A 14,221-nucleotide genomic window follows, 5' to 3' on the forward strand; every position below is an offset into this window, starting at 1 on the left:
TAATCATGAGTGTGTATGTATGTTTGTCGATTTCTATTATAATAACAATATGAATATTAGCAAATCACTTTTTCTTATTTTTTTAATTAAATAATTACCTTTTCTGTCTATTTTTTTTTTTATTTTTTTCTAACTAAGCGAAATTATTCAATATAGATATATACCCAAAACTAACACTTAATATATTTAATTAAGTTGAAAATTTTAAGAAATTTATAATATATAGTTTAATAAATATAATTTTATTATATAATTTCAATGTAACTTCAATATTGTTTTATTAAAAACTACTATTTATCTTTGTTTGGATGATAAAGGGAGAATAAGAGAGTAAAAATGGAAAGAAAAAAAAAGAAAGAAAAATTTAATAGGTGAGTTTGTTTGAATTGATGAAAATAAGTAAAAATAAGATAATTCTATTTGTTATTAATAATTTTATTTATTATTTATTTTTATAATAAAATAATTAAAATATTTGTATTGATTTTTCCCGTCTAAATATTTCATGTTATTAGTCTTCAAGAACAATACTAATCTAGAAATTAAAATTAAAATTCTTTGCCACTAAACTAGATTTGAGAAAGAAAACCTTAAAATCATTATTAAAATATTAAAATATTGTATAATTAATTTAATTTAACTTTATCAGTACGTTTTTGAATGAAAATGATCATAAACATATTTATGGATAACACAAGTTACATGACACATTCAATATTTTTTGTATGAAGTGTATTTTTTTAATCCAACTATTGGACTATTAGAAGTTCCAATCATTATATTATATATATATATAGAAAACTTATATGGTTCTAAAATTATTTCTTATATTCACCAAAATTGATTAAATATATAAACATAAACTATTTTATCTTTCTAAAATTTGACACACACTATCAAAATAATATATACTCACAATACTTAAACTGTAAAAAAAAAAATATTCATTGCAATTGTTAAAGGAGTGAGAAATCTAGTGTTACCTATCACTCCTCTCTCAATTTTAAATTGGGTTTTACATAAAGTTCCGACTCTAATATAATTATAGGAAGAAGATTCATTATTAGGGAAATACAAGTTTCTTCTATAAAAGAGCATGTAAAATTTAATATTTTAAATTTTTATTTTTTATATAATCTTTATCTTTCTTATTTTTATTTAATATAAAATTATATATTTTTTGAATCTTGAGCAAAAACCCACCATGATCATTAAAAATTGACTTAAAGAAGATTAATATTGAGGTTTAAACAGTAAATCATTTTATCTAAAAGTTGCTGAATTTATTATTAAGAAGTATATATGAGATGAGATTTTAGTGATATGATATTAGACAATGAAACCTTGTTATAAAAATCATATGTTAATTAATTACTTGTGTCAACCCTAATACACCAAAAACCCTTTTATTATTTGATATTTTGGCACTTTTTGTTTTGAGTTTCCCTTTTCGGGAATTACGTTATACCAAATCACTCGTCACAGCATAAATTTTGTATCCTAGCATTGAATGCTCAATTACATGCCACTCCTTCTATCTTTTTCTCTCACTCTCTTTCTCTCTCCCACCAATACCATTAGATCAGCAATGCCGCTACTCACTCTCAGATAAAACTGCAAATTCTTGTGTGTGAGAGAATCATGAGCGAAGAAGAGACCAAGGGTTCTGCTTTTCTGGGAGCCAACACCTCTTATTCAGGTTACTTTTTTCTCATCACTTTCTCTCTCTTTGCTTTTTCACTATCTGGGGTTTTACGTTTTTTTCTTTACCATGTAAAATAAAAAATAAAAAAATCATGAACTTTGACGTTTTTCACTTTGTTTTCTTTTGTATCTCCCTGAATAAATCGTGGGTGTTCTTCACTTCACAATGTAGGTTATGAAAGTTTCAGTCTTCTTTATTTGCATTATTGCTTTGGTGGTTTGTGTAGTTGGGTGCTTTTACATTCCTATTTTCATCACACAACTGTTGGAAAAATGGGAAATTTGTAAAGGTAAATGGTTTTTCTTTGAGGCCATTCTTGGTCAGTTATATAAAAATTAATTTTTTTTTCCACTTTCCTCATTTTTGTTTAATGTTTTCCCTAAAAGCGGTTCTGGGTTATGTAGTTATGAAGAAATTAAGGTTTAACATATTTGGATAAATCCCTGAAATCCCGTAGTTGGTTGTGCAAGTGTATCATCCAGTTTTTTCTCTCTAGGTTGAGACATCTCTATTCAGTATCTATATATGCATGTCCCAGGTTGTGCCTCTAGTGAATCTCTCTGATGCATGGATTACCGATTTCTACACTGAATAGTTTGGTTGCTAGCTTCAAGTTTTACTGATACTACTTGACCAATTGGAACTTGTAATCTTGATCGTTAAATTGTTAATGCAGTTGATATAGGGTTGTCCTGAGCTGTTTCAATCTTTTATCTTCGACAAGCTTTTCTTTTTAGAAAAAAATAGACCATAGGAATATGGTTAATTAATTTGTGACTGTTGTTATTTTCTTGTTCTCTTTCTGTGAGGATTAGACTCTTGTGGCACCTCCTTCACTTCTAAAGGCAAAATGTTGTTCGTTTTTATGCCTTGTCCTTCATCACATTAACAAATTAGGAATGGGAAATGGAAGTGTTTAGCTGCATGCACTGTTAAGTTCATAATAATATTCATTAATAATAATGCATTTGGAATTGAAGTGTATGAACTGTATTAGAGGTTAATGCAAATCAGAATTCAGTTTTTCAATATTCAGGATGCATGGTGATGGCTCAACTACTAGCGGGTTGTTGTTATTGTTGCATTATTTTGAATTAATCTTTGGTTTGAAAAACTACATGTTAAATACAGTATATAACGGTTTATTTCTTTTCTGGCTTGCACCTTCTGCATGTGTGATTTCAGTATTTTCTTTTGGTAAACGTATTAAATATTTTTGGCAGGTGATAAATACAGTGTTTAATTCACAAGAGGACAATCATGCATATTGTAAATTTGTTTAATTATATTTCCATTTCCATATAAGTCTTGTTGAGCTTCATTTATCAGCACCTTAGACACGTAATGAAGTTCAAGCTAACAATGCTGTATTTCACTACAGGTTTTCTTCTTGATCCTGCAAAATGGGGTGTGCTGAGTTTGCCGGAAAAGCAAAGACTAGTCCATGAGATTGCGCGACAGTCGAAAGATGCCTCTAGTATGCTTCAGACATTTACACGCCGGGAACTTCTAGAAATAATCTGTGCTGAATTAGGCAAAGAGAGGAAGTACACAGGCTATACTAAGAGTCAAATGATAGAACATCTTCTGAAGATAATTTCTAAGAACTCTAACTTGCACATAACCGGAAATATGCCAGCTACTACCAAAAGTTGCATTGGATCTAAAAGGAAAAAGAAACCTGCATCTGAGGATTTACACCATGCTCCTCTAGAGGACATCAAAGAGGAAATAGTGAAAACCTTTTTGTGTCAAAATGTCGCATGCAAAGCTACATTGAATCCAGAAGACTCTTTTTGCAAGAGATGTTCTTGTTGCATATGTCATTGCTATGATGATAACAAGGATCCTAGTTTGTGGTTGACCTGCAGCTCTGATCTTCCCAATGAGGAGTCATGTGGAATGTCCTGTCATTTGCAATGTGCTTTGAGCAATCAAATGTCTGGCATTTTGAAGGGTAGTTGTGGTATTAAGTTAGATGGAGCCTTCTGTTGTGTTTCTTGTGGAAAAAGTAATGAACTGATGAAGTAAGTTGGTTATATACTTTTTCTATACCAGCATGCAAAAGTAAAATATGCATAGATAATTACATACATTCGTAGTTTTATAAACCCTATTAATAAATTGTTATCTGTTCACATGTTATTGGGAGAACTTATTAACAAAAGAAGTGTTATTACAAAGAGTCATATTAGTTGTCTGCTGCAGTGTAAGGTGGCTCATGTAAGCTACAATTTTTATTTGTGTTTTTGGAATGGATGTTTGGATTTTACAGGACATGGAGAAAGCAATTATTGGTTGCCAAAGAAGCAAGAAGAATGGATATACTGTCTTTGCGAATATCCCTGGCTCACAGAATTCTTGTAGGAACAGAAATGTACAAGGAACTGCAAAAGATTGTAGAAACTGCTCTCAAATTACTGGAGAATGAAGTGGGATCACTTGATCATGTATATGCGAGGATGACGCGTGGAATTGTAAGCCGGCTTTCATGCGGTGCTGAGGTTCAGAGATTGTGCTCAACTGCAATTGAATGTTTTGATTCAAAATTTTCTGACCTTTTCTCTGTTTCTGTGGTAAAGAAAGATGCACCAAGTAAGCTTTTTATCTCATTCCATGGTAGACAATGATTGAGAATATGAAATTGCATTTCTTCTATATGATTATACATGTGTATGACAACATGAGAAAGTAAATCAATTGAATTGTTTTTGCATTAGTAAACTTTGCTTTAATTTACCCATGCTGATTTCACTTTTCTTGTGACTTGATTCAACAGCATGTTCAATTCGTTTTGAAGAGTGTCTTCCTAGTTCAGTGGTTATCGTGGTAGAGTACAACGACAAACTTTTAAAGAACTTTCTAGGGTGCAGGCTTTGGCACCGAGTATCAACTACAGACTACCCTGAACAACCCACCTTCATCGTCTTGAGGCCGGAGAAAAGATTCAAGTTAGAAAACCTGCACCCTTCAACCGTGTACTTTTGCAAGGCTTCTCTGTTCAGCAGCACAGGGATTTTGGGTGCTGCAGAAGCTAAATGGGTGACCCAGTGTGAGCCCACCAATTCTGCAAGACGAACAAGTTGTGCCGGAAATCGTTTTACAATGGAAATGTGTGGTCAGGATCATCCCACAGAATCTGGCATCTCCGACATGAAGTTATCATCTCGACAACATCCTGGGAAACCCATCAGTTTGAACATCAGAGGCAGGTTTGAAGAGTTCCTCTCAAAGCCTCAGTCTTTAGAGCCTTTTTCGTATAAAAATCTTGCTGCTGCAGTTTCACCTTCCACACCTTGTAAATCCTATGAGATGAGGCAAATTCCTGGGTTGAATGCTAGAAAACGGTCGAAGGAAAATGACTACGAGTATTCTGTGAGGGTGGTGAAATGGTTGGAGCATCTGGGGCACATAGATGAAATCTTCAGAGTGAGATTTCTGACTTGGTTCAGCCTTAAGGCTACTCAACAGGAGAGAAGGGTGGTTAGTGCTTTTGTTGATGCATTGATTGATGACCCAGCAAGCTTAGCGGATCAGCTCATACACACTTTCAGTGATGAAATATGTTGCGAGCAAAAACCCTTGTGAGGATGCGTTTTACAACACTAAATACTTGTTTTTCTGACTGACTCCACCGATAGAAAGTTGCAACGCATTGTGGGAGTTACAGGGACAGTCCATGGATGAGGTTTTTTCAGCTGTTCATTTCTTAGTTTATGCTCTTTTATACCATTTAGTTTCCATTATCTACTTACTGCTCACTGGACTGATTGTTGGATTATATCACATATCCCCACTTAAGCGCACTACCTTAAATTTTTCCTCACACTTTATTACTTATCTAACAATATGAAATGGCTTGGGGTCTTTTTTTTTTTAGTTTGAGTGAAATTCTAAGGAACTTTCTCACTTAACAATACAAACCCTAGACGTTGGATTGGTGTTCGGTTGGAAGCAACTTCAGAAGATGTAGTAAGATATTCAAAAGTGAAATTGAGTGTAATTTTAAATGATTGTAATTCAATTTATGCTAAATATAAAAATACTGAAAAGCAAAAAACTCAAAATTAAAGGAATTCGTAGGTAATGTCACGGTTTACCTACACAATCCCTGTTAATCTAAACGAGAAGAAGACTTGTTAATGCAATAAAAAAAAAATTAGAAAATTATAGTAAGGGAACATAAATTTGATAAAAAGTAAGAAAATTATAGTAACGAATAATGGAACAGTATATTTTGAGCAATGTTGTATCTCGCGATGGCACACCTATTAACCCGTATATTGTGTTTGATTCATTTACGATGATGTTTTGGACTAGAGTGTTTTCATTTTTGTTTGGTATTCTCCTAATTTGTTCGCTTAAAGCTAAGTCATTAGAATATATGATTTGTTTTTCTTTTGTTCCGATAGCGAAGGGTGGAAAAAGTTTTATTTCCATAAAAGATAAAGAAAGTATTTTTTTCAACCCATCTAAATTCTACTTTCGCTCTTATTTTAAATTTTAAAAACACTCTTAAAATTGATAATATCTTTCCTAAGCATTTTTTAAAATAGTCCCTAAAATAGCATTCCTAATAATGATATCATAAAAAATGAAATTTATAAGAATGTATTACAGCTTGCCCAAACTTTGTAGTAGTAATACAAAGATTAAAAGCGGTAAAAAATGTGAAAGACACAAATGTGATGTTAGTGATGGTGTAAGTCTAATTTGAAAAATACTTTCATATTAAAGCATTTGATCGTAACTTCACCGGGTACCAGCGCTCCACATGTGATTATAATTTTGCAGTTTCTACTTCCTAGACAAATTATGCATGAACTTTTTATCTGGACTGGTACAACTTTAGATAGTACAAAATTAATTGGACGTCAACATATCAAACCGTGCCAAGTACCGAACACATCCCTAAAATTTTCTTATGTTTGTGTATTAGTACAAACAGTAGCTGACCTCCTTGGCATTAACCTATGAAGAGAGTTCAAATTTATTTGGTTTTTCAGTGGCTGGAAATTCATTTCTCTCTGTAACGTCATGATGGGCCCTTCATGAAACGAGCAGCTGTCATCATACATTTTCTGCATCGTTGGCAGCTTCATTGAATGCAGTAGCCAAGTACTCAGCAAGGCTTGGTTCAGAACGGGACTTGACAGAAGCAGCAGATGATCCCTCTCCTGTTGTACTCTTTGATTTTGAAATCCAGGGTTTTACTTTTTCAGGTATACGTGAAGTATGTAAAGAACCATCAATTGCTTCCCATATTTTAGGCTCTAAATGGTTCCACGGATCTTCAACCATGGAGCTCTTGTAAAATCGACTGGGACCAGGACCTGCGTTTTCGTTGGACAAATGACCATGAAAATTTGGTCCTCGTCCACTACCCCGTCCTGAAACAGAGCTACCAGGGTTGTGCCATACACCCCTGCCTCGCCCTTGACCAGGCCTAGGACTGCCCCTGTATCCAGAAGAAGGATTGGGACTGTAACTGGGCCTAGGACTGTTGCTGTATCCTGAAGAAGGATTGGGACTGTAACTGGGCCTATGACTGTTGCTATATCCTGGAGAAGGATTGGGACTGTAACTGGGCCTAGGACTGTTGCTGTAAACTGGAGAAGGATTGGGACTGTAACTGGGCCTAGGACGGTTGCTGTATCCTGGAGAAGGATTCGGACTGTAACTGGGCCTAGGACTGTTGCTGTATCCTGGAGAAGGATTCGGACTGTAATTGGGCCGGTGAGCTATGCCCTGTGTAGAGTTATATAATGGACCACTTGATGGTCCGAATCTAGGATTTGGATGTCTACCCACACTTGATGGATGGCATAGGAAGTTATCGTGAGCAGGGCCTCTAGGTCCAGTCAAATCAAGGTTTCCATATGGTGCTGCTGGTACTTGAAAAGGAGGTAGAGTCATCCTTGGATTTGCTGATTCTGTTATATCCAATCAACGAATAACAATTGTCATTGAGGAATAGATAAGGTAAATCTAGATAGTAGAGTACACGAGAAATTTGAGGTAGTTAATACTAGAAAACATATAAAACTGACTCAAGCAATATGCTGCATACCTTTATTCAACCATTATTATATAAAAATAGACTAGAGAAACTTTTCATACATTACAGAGTAGCATGAAGTTTTAGTCCTTGAAAGATTGGGACTGCGTCCTTTGAATCACCCAAAAGTATTTAAATTAACATACAAATTTGTACCTTAAAAAAATCCAAATTGGACTCAACCAAATCCTTTATGCTAAATTGTTATGATTTAAACAATCTTTTGGAGGACTAGATTTCCTACTGATTGAGTCAATTTTCAAAACGGTGTATATTGTTGTCAATTGATGGAAATAATCTTCTGAAAACTGATTCAATGTAAAAACTCAACATTTTAAGGGTAAGAATATTAGCCTACTTGGTAAATAGGTGTGAAAGGGGTAGGGGTGTTGACGGAATGTAAAGTCCTCATTCCTTTATGCATGGACGTAGTATAAGTAATATTCACCACAAATCAGGCTTATTATCTTATTGCTACATGAATCTACAAGACTCTGACTGGATAGCTACTTATTCAAATCAAATTATAGGATACCAACATCAGGTAAACAGTAACTGATAAACATATCGGTACCTGGATGTGTTGATGAATATTGTGCCATAAGAGAGCCACCAACATTTGGAGGGAAACTATCCGGTGCAGCCTGGATACCGGTATTGTTCCTTTTGTTAGAAGAGAAAGCACTCATCGGATCTGTATAAAAGTCAAACCTTGGAGCAGCATATGATTTATCCCATGATGGCATAGTTAAAGGAGCTTCAATCAGGGGATTTGAGAGAGAACCGGCCATCGCAAAACCTTCCACAGCACCAGAAACTTCAGCATGATCAGCTTGCATGCGCATTTCTCTCAGCCTTTTCTTCCTCTGCTCTGAATCCTCCATGTAACCTGAGAATCCAAATAGTAATTACAGGCACAATATAAATAAGCAATAATAGCCACCATAAAAATTGTCTCAAACACATCAACTACTGCTCGTAAACAGCAAAAACAATAAGCAAAACAAACAACTCATAAACTTATGAAAAGCTGTTAATTTTGCAAGTAATTTATTAACTTCTCAAGTCCCAGATTTTTATTCAAAGCGCAGTTTTACCTATTTCAGAAAACGCATAAGACAGCACTGGTCAAATTTGAACCTTTTCACTCAACACTGGATAGTAAATCACAACATAGTTTACCAAACACATACAGGACTACCTGCAAGGAGTACAAATATTTACTAGTTCACTTTTAGTATAAAAGAGAACTTTGTGCCTTTCAAAACATTAATAGATAAATCCTGTACAAATTGCAATTAGGACAACCAAGTTAACAATCAATTGATCAAAATTACAATTGAAACTTCAATTCAAGCTTTGTAGAACTAATAAATCACCTTGCTTGAACCTATTTTACTGGGTCGTGCTGCAGACTATGAGAAGAAGAGTCTAAATATAAGGCAAAATCGAAGAGAGGGAGAGAAAAGTAACAAGACCTGCAACCTCAAACTGAATTTTGTAGCAAGTAACTTCATATATACTATTGTAACCATTTAACTCCAAATAGCGGGTGATTTTATTGTTATTAGAAAAGTGATCCAACAGATCTAATACACTGACGAATATAGGAAGACAAGGTGCAAGAGCAAACACACGAGACATTTGAAGAGATCTATAGGCATCCTTGCAGTCAAACTCAACCCTTACTGTATCACATTTCTCAAATTTTGTGTAGTTCTATAACCTTTTAAGTCTGTCTCTACCCACTCTCCAACTTCAAATAATCCCATCTAACAATCAACACGACAAATTAATAATGTCATTCTTTATCGATAACATCAATTTATTCATTAACTATATTGATTCCCACTCACCACTCAAATTTTGTGTAGTCTATAATAAAGAATTTGTTACTAATTTGATGACTCTCCTGTACCAACTGAAGGCATCAATTTATCAATTTCCCATGTATCTCCCGCATCAACAACTTAGAATTAGCAGCAATGTGTTTGCTTTTATTAACAATATCTCTACATAACTCATGTCTAGGAGCTGGCCTCACTGTTCTTAATTGAAAAAGGGGACTTCTTAAAACATTGCTACTATACAATTCTCGCGCTGGATGAACATGCTTCCACCAGAAATCATATAGGGCTATTTTCATTACATCCCAATACTCAGCATCACGATGCAACCTGAATAGACTACTACCATTAGGAGTCCAAACATAAAAATCCATCCAATCCCTTCCTAGAATCTCCATTAAACCCTGAGCTTGAGGAATATAGTGAATTGGAATACGAGACCAAGGGAAAGCTTTATTTAAGTCCCCACTGAAATATGGACACTTTATCTCCAGTACTCCACGAGAAGGCAATTCATGCACTAGACTGTCAATTACACCATCTGGTGAAGCAGCAAGCCAGCTGTCTTGTGGGTGTGAATCATAGACCTGAAATTCAGGAAACAACACAGTATTTCCAGTTATCAGTTTGTATCTTTCAAGTGCTTCCTCCTCTTTGATATTGCTCCAACAGGTGGCAAGGTTTCCAGAGAAAGGTTCAATAGCACCAATCTTCTCTAACCACAGCTGGACCCTTTGCCGACGCCAAAACCCAATCGCAGCAGCAAAAGTGCTAGCTGTCAATTTGTTTCTCCTAAGTGCTTGCCAGTTTTTAAACCAATGTTGAAGGCAGCTAGCTTGAAGGACTGAATAAGTTTCAACAGATCTGTATTTTAACATGCCACCAAGTGAGTGCAATTTTCTAGAAGGTTTCTGAAGCACGGTATTGGTATTAGTTTCTCTAAAAACCAGCACAGAAGCATTACTACTAAAGTTTCTCTTATTACTTAGGCATGACTTAGGCATGCAACAAGTGCATCCACATAACAGCAACTTTGGTGCCTGAAACATTGCAGCCAAACATGAGAGAATGAAAGAGCAATTTCACCATCGTTAAAAAAGAGATAACTGTCACTTGAACTTTAGATGTAAGCTAGGCAACAATGGGTAAATGGTATTTAAGAGAACAACAGTGCATCATGGCAATGGCAAGTTTTCTACAAACGTTGAACATGTATATGGTCTCATTCCCGGTTAGCAAAGAAACATTAGTAGAAAGCTCATCGATTGAAATTCTTAAAATCAGAACAGCTTTCCTCATTAAAGTTCATAGGAATTTATGTGATAATTGTGACATTTCATTAAACATAATGACACAAGGATTCACAAACCCACAGAAACAGAACATAGCTAAACCATGAAGAACATTGAAGAGGTTACGTCCTTATGATCCTATGATCGTGGGCCGATCCTTCTGGTCGATCCCTCTGGTCCTATGATCGACTCTGGTTCTATGATCGACCCAACCCCAACGCTCTTACCTTTTTCAACTAGGGTTCCGTTCGTCGATCTGAGTCGCCGTCCTCGCAGTTGCCGGTGCTTGCCGCCCTCACACTAGCTCGCCGTGCAGTCCGCGATGCTTAGCCTCTGGTTGTCTCTTTTATTTTGCTCTCCGACCTCTGTTTATTTTAGGGTTCCTTTGGTGATGTAGTTGCCTTGGTTCTTGGTTGTTTTGCGGGCAGCCCGATTGGTTGTTCTGCTGACATCCACACAGTGTGTGTTTGAACAACACACAATAGTTGATTCTACCTTAGTAAATCATGGTCAAACCATGAAAAAGTAGAAGGAACGCTGCTTCACCTTGACCATGAAAAAATGATTGATTTTTTCTACCGAGAATCCATTCCAACACAAAACAAAAATCCAGTGCAACCCAGTTTAGGAAATAACATGCCAACTAACTTCAATTAACTCAGCGGCTATCATTGAACTCCATTCTCTTACAAAAAATCACTTCAAATTAAAATGCTTGAAATTCTAAGATATTTTAAGTACGTGCAGAGGTAAATTTTCAGGGAGAGCGCTAAGAAAGAGTCAAATCGTACATCACACAATCACCACAACAACGATGGAAAATTTCCAAAGAGAACAAACATTAAGTAATTTTTCAATACAAGTTTAAGTTCCCATCCCCTTTTTGGGCTTTTTCCTTCCTAACCTAAAATCAGACAAAATTCAGAAAAAAAAAAAAAACATAATTGCGCGACGAAGATTTTGACGTAACAAAGAAACGTTTAATGTAAACTCACAGTGATTCGGTCTTCTATCCTCAAATCCTTTAGCTGAAAGTTTCCAAGAAAACAGAAAATGAAGTTCTAAAGAAAGCGGGAAAAGCTTAAGATTAGGTTATAGCAAAATAAAAAGTGTGAGAAGGAGACACATACAATTACGATAGTAACCCTCTGAATCGCATTGGAGATGCATTAAACGCGATTCATTGACACGGTAGCGTGGAGGAACTTCAGGCCCACATTATCATTTTCCGTTAAAAAAAATAATTAGTATTTAGGAACTATAAATGTTTATTTTATATGATTAAAAAATAGTATTTAGAAATATATAAATTATACTATTATAATTTATTTTAAATGGAAACTATTTTATTAGACCAATTGTACAGAAAATTAAATTTAAAATAGAATTAAATGGCACATTTTTAAAAGTTAAAAGGTAAGTCTGTGAAATATGGAGTATGGATTCAAAATGATAAAAACTTTTTACAGTGAGAAAATGGATGATCAAGAGATCTAATTAAGTTACTTCAACCCATACGTAAATTGTTCTACAACTAAAAATATTAAGAAAGACGATTATTTATATAAACTGTGGTAAAAAATAATTATAAAAACACTATAATGAAAAGTTACTTAAGGGATTGAAAAAACAAAAGTCACTAAATTTTTAAAGTAAATGTCCAATTCTCTAACTTCTTTTAAAAAATTGTCTTTGTGGCTTCATGTAGGTTCATTCGAAAGCTTCAATGCCAAATAAAATTGTGTTTGATTAAAACAAAGCCTTTTTAGTATTTTGGATGTTTTATGAATTAAAAAAAAATCAGCACAGATGCAGTAAAAGTTCTATTTGTATATATTATTGATTTATATAATAAAAAAAACCTATTACAGTATACTTTATCTTTTTTTCACACATAATGTCACAATTTAATGAAAGTAACACTAATATAACAATCATTCATATCACTTAATTTACGTTTGATCCACAGCACAGCGATTAGACGTTAACCATGCACAATGACATTTTTGTTGTTATTAAATAATTAAAATTTAGTTTGACATGTAAATATCATATGTAATGTTGTTTCGTTTTAAAGGGAGTAAATTTGCGAGGAAAGAAATAAGACATTTTGTGATGTTCGTTTAAGGGTATTTCTGCAAATGGTAGAGCGGGGATGCCAGGAATCCATCATATTTGTAAATCGCGGGCATAATGCGAAAATTTGGTGGGATTGGTTTGGAGTATTACATATTTATCCCTCTCATCTCTCTCCGCTGCAAACACACTCTCGTTGCAACCATGACTCGCTGCAACCATGAGAATTGTTGCGGAGAAAACCAGATCTGATCCCATGTGTGAAGAATTCGATCCCACTGTGCTGTATCGGATACCTGGTCTTGGATTCGATAGTTGGATCGGATACGTGCTCTTGGATTCGTTCCAGGCTGGATCGGATATGTGCTCTTGGATTCGTTCCAGGCTGGATCGGATACGATTTCTTTTTATTAATTTTTTTTAGTTTCATTTGTTGTGTTTTAAAAAATTAACAAATTAATTTACAATACTAATTTAACTAAGGGCTAAGTGATAATTTGATTATTACTTCTACTAAAACATATTTTTTAATCTATCACATCAATCAAATCTTTCCCAAACTTTCACAAAAATTACTTCTAAATTTACTCACCATCACTTCTAAATCCCTTAAAAAAAACAACACAAATTTCACCCTTAAATCAACTCAAACCCATCCACTCACTCTCTCTCAATCACTCTCCTACAAGTGAACACAGCCTAAATCTATATTTGTTGATTTTATGTCATACATAAATTTATGCTTCACCTATAAGGGTTAAATATAAATTTCAAAATTTACGTCTAGCACTTGTCAGACGTAAAATTCTTTAAAAAAGTCCTACAACATGAATTAGTTCTCACTTTCTTCTCTAGGCAAAGTGTATTGTCAATGACAACAAAATTTTGGAGGGTGTTAGGTGTTCCATTGGTGACCTAAAGTTGTGTTTGGCCATTTTCGTGTGTGGTGTATTGGAAAACATCTTTCTCTTTGAATATTTTTCTTCATTGAGGTTAGCTTCACATCCTTATCGTATGTGTGTGACTGTTTTTAGAAGAACTTAATCATTGTTTTGCATGAATATCCTCCTTTGTTGAGTAAAATGTGAGTTTGATGATTTTTGTTTGATATATTAATTTTAGATTTATTAGATGTTTTATGTTTAAATTATCTTAGATTCATTAGATGTTTGACTAATTTAAAATTTCATTAAATTATAAATTATTATTAGGTGCATTGTAAGTTTATAAAGGTGCATTGTTA

The 14,221-nt window shown here is 34.3% G+C and overlaps 3 protein-coding genes across 10 annotated transcripts; 1 reads left to right on the forward strand and 2 right to left on the reverse strand.

The window, feature by feature from the left end:
* Window positions 1–1,497: 1,497 nt before the first annotated feature.
* Window positions 1,498–5,560, forward strand: LOC114193458 (VIN3-like protein 2). Of its 2 annotated transcripts, none has more exons than XM_028083269.1 (4): window positions 1,498–1,699; window positions 3,087–3,732; window positions 3,981–4,300; window positions 4,485–5,560. In XM_028083269.1, the coding sequence occupies exons 1-4, from the start codon at window positions 1,642–1,644 to the stop codon at window positions 5,291–5,293; spliced, it is 1,833 nt and encodes a 610-aa protein (XP_027939070.1). In that variant the 5' UTR covers window positions 1,498–1,641; the 3' UTR covers window positions 5,294–5,560. The 2 variants fall into 2 exon arrangements, with proteins under 2 accessions (XP_027939070.1, XP_027939069.1); XM_028083268.1 differs by lacking the exon at window positions 1,498–1,699 and adding an exon at window positions 1,865–1,994.
* Window positions 5,561–6,408: 848 nt separating this feature from the next.
* LOC114194326 (protein SICKLE) lies at window positions 6,409–12,031 on the reverse strand. 7 transcript variants are annotated; one of them, XM_028084471.1, is made up of 4 exons: window positions 11,898–12,031; window positions 11,130–11,448; window positions 8,338–8,652; window positions 6,409–7,638 (listed from the first exon to the last, which is right to left on the reverse strand). In XM_028084471.1, the coding sequence occupies exons 3-4, from the start codon at window positions 8,645–8,647 to the stop codon at window positions 6,776–6,778; spliced, it is 1,173 nt and encodes a 390-aa protein (XP_027940272.1). In that variant the 5' UTR covers window positions 8,648–8,652; window positions 11,130–11,448; window positions 11,898–12,031; the 3' UTR covers window positions 6,409–6,775. The 7 variants fall into 7 exon arrangements, with proteins under 7 accessions (XP_027940272.1, XP_027940275.1, XP_027940271.1 ...); XM_028084474.1 differs by having other exon boundaries at window positions 11,130–11,439; window positions 11,898–12,004; XM_028084470.1 differs by lacking the exon at window positions 11,130–11,448 and having other exon boundaries at window positions 11,898–12,007.
* LOC114195050 lies at window positions 9,694–10,659 on the reverse strand. Its single transcript, XM_028085446.1, has one exon. The coding sequence runs from the start codon at window positions 10,657–10,659 to the stop codon at window positions 9,694–9,696; it is 966 nt and encodes a 321-aa protein (XP_027941247.1).
* Window positions 12,032–14,221: the final 2,190 nt, after the last annotated feature.

The sequence above is a fragment of the Vigna unguiculata genome, chromosome 8 (assembly GCF_004118075.2).
Source record: "Vigna unguiculata cultivar IT97K-499-35 chromosome 8, ASM411807v1, whole genome shotgun sequence".
In the NCBI taxonomy this organism is placed as follows: Eukaryota; Viridiplantae; Streptophyta; class Magnoliopsida; order Fabales; family Fabaceae; genus Vigna; species Vigna unguiculata.